The sequence below is a fragment of the Psammomys obesus genome, unplaced genomic scaffold (assembly GCF_907164565.1).
Source record: "Psammomys obesus unplaced genomic scaffold, mPsaObe1.curated_primary_1811, whole genome shotgun sequence".
Taxonomy (NCBI): domain Eukaryota; kingdom Metazoa; phylum Chordata; class Mammalia; order Rodentia; family Muridae; genus Psammomys; species Psammomys obesus.
Genome location: NW_026585644.1, coordinates 38,867,950 through 38,882,277, shown reverse-complemented (window position 1 = coordinate 38,882,277; position 14,328 = coordinate 38,867,950). Strand labels below are relative to the sequence as shown.

Sequence of the window (14,328 nt, the reverse complement as noted above, 5' to 3'; positions counted from 1 at the left end):
TCCAAAGGAAGGCAACAGAGGCAGAGACAGCCCCTGCTCCTGCTGATAGAGGTCTCATATGAGGACCAAGCTGCACATCTGTTGCCACATACTTTTAAGTAAAAAACCTTCTGCAGTACCAAGTCTTCAGTTTTCAGAGCAGTCTAGAAATGCTGACACATTCCACGAAAGTTATCTCTGCAACACAAACTCTGAAAACAAGTTGCAAACAGTGTGCTCTCAAAAGTGTATTCTTGCAGGGCTCTGAGCCTGGTCAAGACTGTGGACACTAAGTTATTCAAATGCCTGAGGACTATCACACTGAGAAGGCTTTCGTGGAAGCCACGCTGTTAGTCCAAAGAGAAAAAATTACTCTGATAAAACTCTCAAAACTCATGTTCCCAAGTAACGTGGTCTGTCACAGACTCAACTACAAAGGGAGTCAGTCGAGTGGTCCTAAGAAGAGTGGGCTGTACACATCCAGTTGGTAAGCACTCTGAGTTGTGAAAGTGAGCACACAGAATAATGGGTGCAAACGGGAAACAGTAACCCTAGTATAGATGCCCAATCTACCAAAAAGAGTAATGGTTATTAGGGATCATTAATGACCCCACAGAGATGTATTTTAATCCCTAAGAGGTCTATCCCATCCATGTAAAAATGTTAAAAAATTAAAATGAAACCACAAAACTAGTTCCTATTAGAAACATCCAATAGCAAATGGAGAATTAAAACAAAAACAAAAACAAAACTACATGCCATGAACTTGAAGAAAGCCAAAGTTGCGTAGTTGTATAAAGAATGAAGAACGTGACATATATACTTAACATAGTACTGTTGTATTTTGTATTTCAGGATGATGGTAATAAAAAGGCATTATAGTTGGGGAGTTATATTTATTGGATCCAATCATAAGTGCTTTATATAGCTCATTTAATTCTGGTGATTTGAACGGCTATAACAAAGATGTTTCAATCCTTTGGTACATCACAGATAATGATACGAAACTTCATGAAGGCCACACGGTACAACTCATGTCTAATTTCAGAGATACTGAATTTACCTATAAATAATTAACTATCAGGGCAGTCCCTGGGGAATGGTTCTCAGCAGGCTCTCCATAAGAGAAGCCTGTAAACTGATGACATGCCAAGCTGTCTTCCTTTGGGACTGGTCCTGGTCTAAACAGCCAGCTGGAACTGGCTACAATCCAGAGTGATGAAACAGTCATTAAAGCTAGGACCAGATTGGCAACAAGGGAAGACTGAATGCCAGGTTCAGGAAGTGCAGTGTCTAATGATAAAAGTGCTAACGGAAGAGGAGTGAAATCTAAAGCTCAAGAAGTAGCTATGGAAACAGAACAACCAAGGAGAGCTGACAGAAGGTACTAAGGAATGCTGTGTTAGGTACAATATGGACACCGTGATGTCTGACATAGACATTAAATGATAAAGAATGAAGACCCATGCACCCTGAGCCAAACATTAGGAAAAAGACAGCCCCTGCACCAGATAATACCTCCTAAGGTATTAACTGTTTGACACAATGTTTGTTCCAATCCATAACCAACAAGCTATGTAGCATCAGATTGCATTGCATGGACACAGCCAGGTCATGAATGACCTCAGCAAGTTCTACTGGACTTGCTCATATTACAAGCAGATTAACAGACAAATCCTCAAGAATATTAGGGATGAAATAGACAGGCAAATCATTTTTAAAAAAATCCCTTTGTGCCATCTTCATGCACCTCATTTCCTCATATGGATACAGCCATTCTTTTTGGTTTTTATTTTTAAAGGGAATTCTTTTTAAAGATTTATTTGTTTTATTTTTACATATGTGAGTGTTTCGCCCACATGTATGTAAGTGTGCGACGTATGCTCAGGGCCCTTAGGGATCAAAAGAGCGGGCTCTGGATCCGCTGGAACTGTAGTTACTGATGGTTGTGAGCCGCTGCATGGCTGCTGGGAGCTGAACAAGAATCCTCTGCAAGAGTAGCAACTCTTCTAATCACGAGCCATCTTTCCACCCCAAATGGCAATTCTTAATAAAGCCTCTTATCTGATAAAAGAGTCATGCATATAGACAAGTTTTGAAAAACAAACCTGAAGTCTAATAAATATTATAAGAGGCTGTGTTTCTTTGAACATGCTCATGTAAAAACACAGTCCGCAAAGGGAGCCAAGAGCAGTATGTGCTGAAACATCACAGCCTCCTGGGCAGGGGCCACCTTCTCCAGAGTTGGCAACTACTAAGTCCCAAACCTAGAACATTCCCAAGCTTTTAAAGATTTACATAAAGATTTCAATTAAGAAGGGGGGGGGAAAGGAAGCAAATTATGAAACTATCCTAACTTCTCTGAACTCAAAAGATTTTAAAAAAGCAAATATCAAGCTGGGAAGATAGCTCAGGGGTTTATCCACCAAGAGGAAAGATCAGCGTTTGATGCCCAGCATCCACATAGAGAGAGGGTGCTAGATCTCATGGGCTGCTCTCTGATTTCCATGTGCATGCCACGGCAGACTTACATATGCGTGCAAATACATACGAGTGAAACAAACACAATAACAACTTCACATCAAATAGTAGTCACTGCTAGCTATTAAGAAAGAGAAATAAATACTTGGCAGAGATCACCTTATTCTAACATGTTAACTCTGGACACCAGGCTCTCTAACACTTCCCCATCTACCTCCCTTTTTCCTTTGGGTTCATTTCTTTCTCTTCAGAAAACTCACTGCATTGGACCCCTGCATGCTTCGTGGAATGATGAAACGAACATATGCCAAGACGTGGAACAATTTGCTCTACTCAAAATACGTGGCAGGTTCTCTTGGGGGCTAGAGCAGTGGTTGTCAACCTTCCTAATGCTGGACCCTTTGTTACAGCTTCTCATAAAACTATTTCACAGCTACTTCATAGCTATAGTTTGGCTACTGTTATGAAACATAATGTAAATATCTGTGTTTTTCAGTGGTCTTAGGTGACCCCTAAGGTGAAATGGCCATTTGACCCCCTCAAAGCAGTTGTGACCCACAGGTTGAGAGCCACTGGGCTAGAGGACTGTTTCTGGATTCAGAGTCTCACTATACAGTTCAGGTTGGCCTGGAACTTGCTTTGTGCCTCCAGCTCTCCTCAAATTCACAAGAACTGAACTTAAGGAATATGTCATTAGCCCAGCTAATATTGCACCTTCTAAAAAGTATTTTAGAACTCCCAAGTAAGGAGGTGAGAACTGAAAAATAAAGACACAAGAGGGTAGAGGTCAGAATTCATTAGCATTGTCAAAAATTTTTATAATTCAAACCGGACTGTGAGCTCTCTCTTTTTCTCTCTCTCTTCTTTTATATGGATGTGTGTGTGTGTGAGAGTGTGATGGGTTGGCATGAAGAACATGAAATTCCAAATAAAACAAACAAACAAACAAACAAAAAAAACACTGATTGACCCAAACTATCCCTAATAGAATTTTAAATTAAATATATATATGGGTATGTATTATCTGCTTTCATTCCTACTCATCTTTCCAACACTAGAAGCTCTATTAACAATAAAAAAAATTGATGGAAAATCAATTTCAGTAAAATCTATAACTCCCCCCATACGAAATTAAAAAGAATGGGAAGTTTAATATGAGCAATGAAGAAATGGCAATTCTACTTTGGAAGCCTGTATTGACCTATGTATTATAGGGTCTGACATTGTATCCAAAACAGGAGGAAAAAAAAGCATACTGCCTACTCTTAATAATGGGAAATATAAAATCTTAGCAATGCAAACACAAGGAGCTCAAGCATGACTTTGGTCTAGTAGCTCAACAGAGTGACCTGTAAGAACTCAGTGTTATTCCTACTCAACAACCATCACTTTCTCACTCACCAGTCTGGGTAGACACATAACATTAGTGAATCCACATAGAAGTGTAGGATGTGCTTACACTGTTGTGAACTACAGTTAGTTAAGGCAGAGTTGGCTAAGGCATTGCTTTTGGTTCATACACACCAGTATATGAAAATGAAAACACACACACAAAAGAACTCTGAAACCTATGCAAGATTGGAAAATTAAAACCAAATGTACTTTCTGAGTAGTGCCAAAGACACAGACAGCAGCTTATCAATAAACAATCAATGAATGGAAATATTTTCTTCTTTTCCTCAAAGATATACATCTCATAATCCCATTGGTTGGAGCTCCTTGGGGATATAAATGGGAACACAGATGGGGATGGGGATGAAGATGGGATGCAGATAGGGATGTGGTTGTAGCTGAAGATGGGATGTAGACAGGGATTGGTATGTAGATGGGGATACAGATGGGGATGGGATGCAAATGTCGATGGAGATGAGGATGAGGATGTAGATGGGATGAGATGGAGATGTAGATGGGGATGGGAATGGAGATGGATATGGGGGTTGGAATGGAGATGGGGATGGAGATGGTGTTTTAGAACAGGGACAACTATACCAGCAACAATGGCTACACAGGTCCTGATGCCTGGGGATGAGGCCAAATCTCTGACATTGGGAATGCCTCTACTGCCAACTAATCTTCATCCATCTAAAGCACGTAAATGTCTTCCCAGTTATCAGGAAAAAAAATCAGCATTTATAAGTGAGTAATGGGCTTGCCTGCTCCATCCCCACATTTCCCACCAAGTTGTCTCTGTTCTCTGAGATAAACCACATTGACCTTCTGCGTCACAACCAAGGTCTTTTTCCACGGTCCCCCTTCTTTCCCCGTCCAAATGCTCACTAAGGAGTGTTGAGAGCAACCTGTTTTATGATAGGTTTTGCTACTCAATATAGTTCAGTATGTGAAACAATTGTTAGGTTGTGTGTGTGTGTGTGTGTGTGTGTGTGTATGTATGTGTGTGTGTGTGTACTACAGAACTGGAGAGAAATTAAAGTAGAAATAAATGATATGCTGAACCCACATATTCAAAGTTCTGACATGAAGTAGAAAGACATCGACTTCTAAAAGAGTTGTTCATTATATGTGTATTTTCTTGCATTCATGTACATGTACCACATGCATGCAGTACTCCCGACACCACATGATGATAACAGAGCCCAAGAACTGGAGTCACCTGGAGTCACACACTAGTTGTAAGATGCCATGTATGTTCTGAGAACTCAACCAGCGTCCTCTGCAAGAACATCCTGTGCTCTTAACAAACCAAATGCTCAACTTACAACACAGGCAAATGGATTTGCAAGGACAGAGGACCTCAACCACTGACTGCTGCTCTTCCTCAGAGCCTCCGATCTTATCTTTCTTTCAACTCTGTGTGTGCCGTGCCAGCCTCATGCTGTTTGCCCTCTCCCACTCCACCTCCCTATATTTTCCTCCCTTTAGACCAGTGCTGGGCACTGAACACAGGAACTTACACAAGCTGAGCAAGAGCTCCACCACTGACCTCCATCTCCAGCCATTTTCATTTAGAGAAGAGTTTGTTATGTTCCTTAACCTGGACTGTAACCTGCGATCCCTCCACTTTGGCCTCCCTCATAGCTGGGATTACAGACATACACTTCACTTTTAAAAGCCTTTCGCTCTCCACATTTCTTTCCTATAACGTTTATCATTTTGTTTTGTTTCATTTAAGATCTTATTAGAGTCCGTTTGGGTCAATCAGAACTATTTGTTCCTTTTAGAACTTCATATCCTTTGTGCCAACTCACTTTTCTACAGTCTCCGTGACTGAAAATTACTCAAAACTGTCCTGAGAATCACATAAACTTCTTTATTTTCAGAGAAACCAAAGCCTGATGGGAATGTGGTGGTACCTACCAAGGCATTGTCCATTCCAGCCGCGGAAGCCTTCCGTGCAGGGGACACACCGGTAAGCACCAGGGGAGTTCACACACTGTTCGTCAGGGCAAGCACTTGGCTTCAGACACTCATCAATATCTGAAAAGGTAGGAGGTTTGGTGGTGAACATCTTATCGGAAGGCCACAGCAAACTCTGAATTTCATCATGACAGTGAGAAAAAGCATCTTCTATTTCAGCGAACATGATAACAGGGTGAGCCACCGGGTCTAGTGGCAAATATCCAATGGGAGCACACAGGTACAGCTGGTGAAATATTTGTACACATCAGAAGAGTAGCCTTTGCCACCCTGGGAACCAGTGGGTCATCTGAGGCCACACTGTGGACCAAGCCTTTGAAGCGATAGCTCAGCTTGTGAGAAAGAAACACAAGAAATGAGGATGTGTGTGAGGAAGCCGCATATCCATGTGATAGAGGTTTTCTCCTTAGACATGAAGTCTTTACGGAAATCTTCCCTTTGCTTTTATGGACCAAAGGATTTTTAGGCCTGAGTAACTTAAATCTTTCATATTATATGAATTCCTTAGAGGTAGAAAAAGACTGAGGGGAGAATGAACTCATCAGATACTTCAAAAACTTTCCAGAAAAGGTGATATGACCATCTGTAAATTCTCCAATAAAATGTCACTTTTACCATCCACTGCTAAGTGACTTTATTAATCATAATCCTTCTTTAGTGAGGAATCACTTTAAACATGGTTGAGAGGTTGTCAGAGGTAGTGACTGCAATAGCTTCAGGTGTGTGTGTGGGGTGTGTGGGTGTGTGCACAGCATGTGTGTGGAAGTGAGAGAACAACTTGTGGAACTCGGTTCTCTCCTTCCACCATGTGGGTTCTGGGGACTAAATTTAGGTTGCCATGCTTGGCAGCAACCACCTTTACCCACTGAGCCATCCTTTCGTTCCTAGGCATGGAATCTTTTTTTTTTTCAAGATATCAAAAAGGGGGGGGGTTCCTAGTTTAAAGCTGTGCCATCTGGGGCCACTATCTCCATATAGCAGAAGCCTACTTTCCTGGAAGAGCATTTTGTATTTAAAGAAACACATTTAATTCAATGTGTACATTTAATTCAAAATGTACAGAAGAGAGGACCCTAAAACATATTTATATAAACAAACTTTTAGGATTCAAGCCAAAATACGAAAGTGAAAATAAACAAAATTTGCTCACTAATTAAAAAATCACAGGTATTTGCTGTCTTCATTTTAAATACCTTTAAGATCACTTTGTGGAAGAAGCTTTTGTAGAAAAGATGCTTAAAGTGAATATAGTTCATGATCATGGGAGTAAAACAAGCATCTAATTGTTGCTGTACCTACATGACACATAGTGATGTGATCTCTCTCTCTCTCTCTCTCTCTCTCTCTCCCTTCTACAAAATTACATTTGCCAGTTTCATTTTCCAACATCATATTCTCCTCTGGATGTGAATCTTTTTCTTTCTTTCTTTCTTCCTCCCTCCCTCTCTCCCTCCCTCCCTCCCTTCCTTCCTTTCTAAATAGAAATGCAACTGCCAAATCAGAGATTGCCATTACACTGGCCCAATAAATGAGGTCCTGTGTTGATCAGCATAAAGCAGAACCTGTGGATTTGCTGGAGTACTTCTTGCTTGTCCTTCATCTACAAAACCAGGGCCACTTCCTTGTGACATTTTAATGGGACAAAGTAAAGGCAAATGAGATAATATCTGGAAATTACAATGGGTTCCTTGGAGACATAGCTATGTTTGAAAGAAGCTTCATTTGTGACATCTGAGACAAGCTTCAGGGAGCCAGAGACCTGGGGACCTCTGGTTCTGGCCCATCATAGAATTAGAAAACAGTCACATCATTTGGCCTCTTTTTTTTTCTTTTCAAGCCTTTTGTGTGTGTGTGTGTGTGTGTGTGTGTGTGTGTGTGTGTGTGTGTGTGTGTAGAAAGAATGAGGCACACCCAGGGAACCCTGGTGACATATTAACTGAAGTTAAATAATTCCCATGGGTTATTCCTGAACATTCTACCAGCTGTAAATGACAGGATTTAAAATTTTCTAGTCTACTCCTTTCTGTCACTATTGAAATGTCCTCTCTCTACTTTGGGACTGTATACAAAACGTAATTAAGGATTAGCATTTGAGTTATTTGTGTCTGGATGCTTGTCAAAGTTATCTCCACTTTTAGTGTTATTTTTGCTTGGGCCAATAACTATAGAGGCACTGAGAAGACTTAGGCAAGAACAAAGACTCACAGAAAAGGATTTGAAGAACTTAAACTTGAAAAGTAGAAGGTGACAAGTGTCACACAGGCTACAGCCACACACATTTACGTTTGCAATGACCCTGCCAATTGATTTCATGGTTCTCCTTTTACAGGAGACAAACTAAGGTTTACAGCAGACAGTTACCACGAATGAGGATTGTGGGTTGATTCCCATCCATGCTTTTCTAGTCTCACACTCTCTCCTGCAGAGGGAGGATTTCCAAAAGGGGACAGTGGGACACTCTGGTGCTTGTCCAATGGGCTATAGATGGAAAAGCTCATAGCTCTGCTCTGATCCAAACTGATCAGACATCCAGTCACACACGTCACTCCCACTTGTCTCTAGAATTAGAACCCAAGGGGCAGAGGCAAGAGGCCAACAGGACAAGCAGGTATGGGCTGCCAAGAAATGTCTAATTAGTTCTCATTCCAGGCCTGGGTCATCCAAGTGTGAAGGGACCCAAGACGCAGAAGCCAAGGGACAGCTGAGAGAAAACTGGTCCACTGAGCCAGTCCTTCCCTAGCTTTAGAAGCCTGCCCACAGCAGACAAGATGCAGAACTTCAGGCAGCTGCAGGCAGCCAGAGTGTGCCAGGATCCAATGCCACATCTAATTCTAAGCCCTTCAAGCACCAGGTCAGGGACCTGTGTCTTCACTCTTGTGAGTCCATGCCAAGACCACAGCACAAGTGTATCTCTCTGGGGAAAATAATTACTGAAATAATAATAAAATTAAATTAAAAAATACCATGGGGGTTTCAAAAAGAACTGCTGTAAGGTGCACATCCAATTAGAACATCATTCTGACCAGGCTATACATAGTTTCCAAAACATTTCTCTAATGAGCACAATTTCTGTAAGTGTAATAAAGAAACGTTATCTAGCACTCTCGGACTCTGACTCCAAATTGGTCAGACAGTCCTTCAAACAGTCTGCAAGAAAGTTCCAGAATGCATGAGAAGGAGACAGTGAGGACAAAAGAATGCAGTGAGATGGGAAGAGCGAAAATGAAAAAATAAACCCAGGTTACACCTGCACTGTATTTACAGACGAGTGAGCAGCCAGACATTGTAATTAAGCCTGGCCTCACTCCAGAATAATCGCTAATCAACTCGCAACTCCAAACACCAGGAAAGACAGACACCAGGCAGGAAAATAATGAGAATATCAAGATAGGAAATAAGGCAGACAGAGCCATGGAAAAGTTGGAGGCTGTGAGCAGAGAGAGGCACAGAGCTGTGTGGAGGGACCCAGGACCCGCTGAGAAGGATGGCAGAAACAGGGCGGCTGCCTAGCTGCCTACCAGCCCTGGACCTAGCCCCAGGCTGCATCTCACGGTCTTCCAGTATAGGCGGCCCACTCACCCTCACACTGGCCCTGCCGTGTCATCCGATACCCGCTGTCACAGTACTCGCACCGGAACGCCCCAACAGTGTTGATGCAGCGACCTTCCCTACACACGTCAGGCCTCAGACATTCATCCACATCTGTATGAGACACAAAGTATTGTCCAGGTTTATTAAGTATTGTCCAGGTTGGTTAATGTTTTTATTTGCTATGTTTTTCTTCCCTTTAGTTTCTAATTAGCACACGGAGTAATAGATTTCCTTTATGGCCTTTACAAACAGACTTAGTTTTTGTTATTTACTTCTTCTCTTCCACCTGTTCTCCAACCCTGTCTTTCTGCAGCTGCCCCCACCCTTCCTCTCCCTGCTTCTTCCTCTCCCAATGACTTCCTTTCTGCTTTGACATCATACATTTCCTATTAACCACCACCCCCCTTTTTTTCAAAACCTCCTTTTCCCCATTCTCATAGGTCCCTTTCTGGTTTCCTGGTCTCTATCCATACATATTTCTGTAAAAACAAACATAAATACGAAGTTAGAAGTTGCAAATAAAAAAGAACGTGCAAGTTCTGGTTTTCTGAGTCTAGGTTAACTCAGTATTTTCCAGAAAATTTAGTGATTTCATTTTTCTTTTGAGCAGGAAAAAAACCCTTCCATTGTGTGTGTGTGTGTGTGTGTGTGTGTGTATGTGTGTGTGTATGTGTATGTATATCTGTCTCTCTGTGTGTGTAGCTCACATTTTCATTCTCTCTTCACAGATATCTAGGCTGGTTCTATGTCTTGGCTACCGTAAATAGCTCAGTAACAGCTATAGGTGTGTAGTGAATCTGTGGCAGGATATAGAGTCTTTGGGAGTGTATATCGAGAAATGCTATAGCTGGGTCATATTTGTAATGTTTGAGAAGTCTGCACACTGATTTCATAGTGACTGTACCAGTTATGTTTTGCAAAGATACCACTTTCCACCTCTCCTTTCTCTCTCTTTAAATATGAAATATTCGGTTTGTACTCGCATTTCTTTGATGTATTCAACATACTCTCAAGTTGCATGTTTTGACTGATGTGGTGGTGGTGGTAATAAACCAAAAATACTCTCTTTTTATTGCACAGCTTTGATCTTCTTCCTTTCAAAGTGTTGTCTCCCACTATCAAGCCGGTTGCTACACCATAGTGATGCTTAATACAAGAATGTTGGATTATTTGTAAAAACTGAACTAGCCCATCCCCCAAGATCCAATGTCAGGAAGAACACCATCATTACCTATACAATTAGTACCCTCCTCATTGGCCATAAACCCTGCTGGACAAATACACAGGAAACTTCCCTCTGTGTTCTCACAACGGCCCTGGGAGCAGAGGTGCTGGACCTGAGCACATTCATCAATGTCTGTTAACAAGAATACAGTGGGAAAGATTAGGGCTGTGTAGCAAGGACCTTGTTTCCCTCTTCTGTAAAACACCAAATACCAACGCTATCCCCAGGGGCTCAGAGAGATCTGTATAAGCAAGAAGAACAGCAAAAAGGAAAGGACCTTTCTCCCCAGTGTCAGTAGGGAATGTTTTTGTTTCAAAGGGTGAAACTTAAAAACAATACTGAAACAACCCACAAAATATCACACTAGTGTTTCAAAAATATAGATTTCAGCTCAGTAGAGAAGGCTGTTCTGGCAAGCAGGGTCACCTTCATCAAGATAGTCAGGGACAATCCCACCGGCAAAGAGCTCAGAGACGTTGCTGGGTCATAATCACTATTAACTTTCCTACTTAAGTGTCTCATGTGACTATACATGACAGATGCATGAGAAAGCAAACATCTGGGGGCTGTCTGTTTTACCTCCCCATCTACCTACACATACATGTGACATGCACACAGCTCGGTAGTGCTAGGTGTGTGTTCTCGCTGATTGATTGATTGACTACCCATGTCTTAAAACATAGTAAATTTTCTTTTAAAAAGAAAAATTAGAGTTAACACATGATAATTATTTACTAAGTTGTAGAATATCCATTAGATAACCCCCTACCTCAGAACCACAAATCTCCCTCACTTAGGAATCCATTTTTCATGCTAGTTGTAGAGACTGAATTTAGAAATCCCTATCAGAAATCAGACTTTGCGTGTATACATGAATTCATTGCTGCCGCAGGTATCCGTGTTGATTTGGGCTAAATACATGATTGCAAGTAGCTATTGCTAGAGTTCAGACCTTATTTACTTTTATAAAGCAGCTCACCTTTATGCAAATGGCCTACCTGGAACAGGGTAAGGGCATTAAACACAGAAGGGAATCCTAGTGCTGGGGCAAACTATTCCTTAGGTCTCTTTAAAAAAGTAAACAGTGATGATTTCACACACACACACAAAATGATGAAAATTAAGAAACATTCTAAATTTGCAACTGTCTCCCATTCCACAATGTGTCTGCCATATCACATGTGTCTCTTACCGACGCATTTCCTCTGCTGCTCACTGAACTTGTAGCCCTCATAGCAGATACAGGTATACCTCACTGGCAGGTTGATGCAGTGTCCTGCTCCGCAGATGTCTGGGTTCACAGTACATTCGTTGATTTCTTTAAAAGAAACAAAACAGTGTGAAAAACACCATAGCAGGAGGCACTTCACTGTATCCATGCAACAAGGCTTTGTGTTTCACAAATAGCTGAGTCAGGCATTACAAGCACATATCTAGAACACAGTGGGCTATGAACGTAACAGTAAATTCAAGCAACTGCTTTATGACTGATCAGCTAGCTGCACATAAGCTCATCCCCGATGAATCAAGTTCAAAGGTGAACTCAAGTGGAAACTCAGAATTCTTCCATGATGAAGGCTGTAAGAAAATCAGTCCTTCACAAAGCAAGTTCTTCTTGCATGACCTATCAAAGAGTTCCCCTCAATTCTATTTCTTCTTATGTGAGGGAATCTGAATCATCCCATGATCTCTCCTAATGGGAAATGAATGAGGACTATCTATTCATTGGCAGTCCAAATGTGAGGTCCCAGAAGAAATGACCGAGCTGCTGCAAAATTATTAGGACTCTACTATCCAGAGTCCTAACTCTTCTACATGTACCCTCAACTTTAAAGTCATCACACTTTACGTCAGCAAAGTAGACCCATCCTTTAAGTTATTCCATCCCTCCCTTGTTCTCCTCCTGATGCTCCTGTGACTCTTCCTGCTTCCAGCAAATCTGAAGAGTATTATGCGCCTCAAATCCTCATTTCCCTCTCTCCCTGCTTCCCTCTCTCTCTCTCTCTCTCTCTCTCTCTCTCTCTCATACACACACACACACACAAACGTACACACAAATACACAATCACAAACATCATACACCATCACATTATGGTGGAGATCCCTAGGAATGTACAAAAATGAGCTTAATTAAGCCAAGAGATGCAGGATGCAAAAGCACCTTTCTGAGCTGGATTGCCTACCTAAGGCACTTTATCTTCAATGAGCCTCGCAGAAAAGTCTAATGGCAGAGTAAAGTAAGTACAGCCAATGGCTTTGATGGCTTGCAGGCAGAAAAAGGTACAAATTGGGCTCCTATTTAGAGTCCCGTAGCATGGGACAAGTTACTCAGTCATTTCTAGAGGATACTTTTTCACAAGTGCAAAATGGAAATAATCAGAGATCCAACTTCAGAGTATGACCTTGAAAAGAGAAGAGCTAAATGACACAGGTACCTTAATGTGCAGCTCAAAGAAGTTAGTCATCATTGCTGTGACTATTGTTCACAATGAAGTCATAGAAGAACCTAATGCAGATGGAGAAATGGCTCTGCAGTTAAGAACACTGGTTACTCTTCCAGAGGACCTAGACTGAATTCTCAGCAAACACACAGTCTGCAACACCCAGTCAGTCCCAAGAAATCTGACATCCTCTTCTGGCCTCCACACAAACCAAGCACTCAAATGGTGTATGTGTGCAGACACACCCACACCCACACAAAACACCTATACATATAAAATAAAATAAATACAATATTATTTCTATGTTCTACAAAACTCTGAAGATAAAAGGTAAAAAGACTGTCACTGGTTTATGCTCATAGACTCTCAAGTAAAAAATTTCCAATGGGAATTTCATAATAAGAAAATAGAAAAAGTACATTTCCACCTATCATTTATCCATTATGGGTAGATGCCTCCTTTGAAAATAATTAGCATTTAGAGCTCTTAGCTTGTTAATTAAAGGAAATTCCTATACATATTTTTTGACCATTTTCTTAAAACAGGAAAAGCCAAATTTACAAAAATAAAATTAATTCATTGAAAGGTGAATTATCATCCTAGGGCAATGACTGAGAGTGAACTAAAAGGCTATAACACTAGGGTTTAATCCAAAAGGTTTGATCAGTACATTCCACCTCACAAATCCCAATTTCTTGATTACCAAATATTTATTTGTTATTTTTCAGGCAGAACTATAGGTTGGAAGTTTTACACACATGAATTAAAATAACCATATGAAGGAAAAATGGTTAACAATGAAAACTCTTCAGTTGTAGGAAATGAAATGAGTAACACTGGTCTTTCAACCCAGCACACTAAATTAGAGCTGTGAGGCTAAAGTTTACAGGTGATGAACGTTGAGGAATTTGGGTTGACTACCTTATAAATTAAGCATTTAGAGGCACAGCTCAAAGATATTAGTCCTGGCTGGTGGGGTACTAAAAAATATATGGAACTTCTATGTTGACACCACTAGAGGCTACTAAGAAATGTATCAAGGAAGGAAGGAAGGAAGAAATGAAGGAAAGAAGGAAGGAACATTCCTACAACATACTTGATTTCTTCATTATTCATACGATTTAGCTGTGATTAATTATTGTTAGCAATGTTTTGTTCTCAAAGGTTGCTTCTATTGACTTGCTTAGCAAGATCCCACTCTCTTAGAGAGAGTGAGGAAGAGCCTCACTCACTTTC

The 14,328-nt window shown here is 41.0% G+C and overlaps 1 protein-coding gene across 4 annotated transcripts in view; it reads right to left on the bottom strand.

Annotated features, from left to right (window-relative positions):
• Positions 1-14,328, bottom strand: part of Ltbp1 (latent transforming growth factor beta binding protein 1) — a 213,294-nt gene that overhangs the window by 91,346 nt on the left and 107,620 nt on the right. For all 4 annotated transcript variants that reach the window (XM_055618275.1, XM_055618284.1, XM_055618293.1 and 1 more), the window contains exons 12-15: positions 11,844-11,969; positions 10,658-10,783; positions 9,415-9,537; positions 5,776-5,895 (exon numbers count right to left, since the gene is read on the bottom strand). In XM_055618275.1, the coding sequence (XP_055474250.1) occupies positions 5,776-5,895; positions 9,415-9,537; positions 10,658-10,783; positions 11,844-11,969 (495 nt within the window). The remainder of the gene's footprint in view (positions 1-5,775; positions 5,896-9,414; positions 9,538-10,657; positions 10,784-11,843; positions 11,970-14,328) is intronic.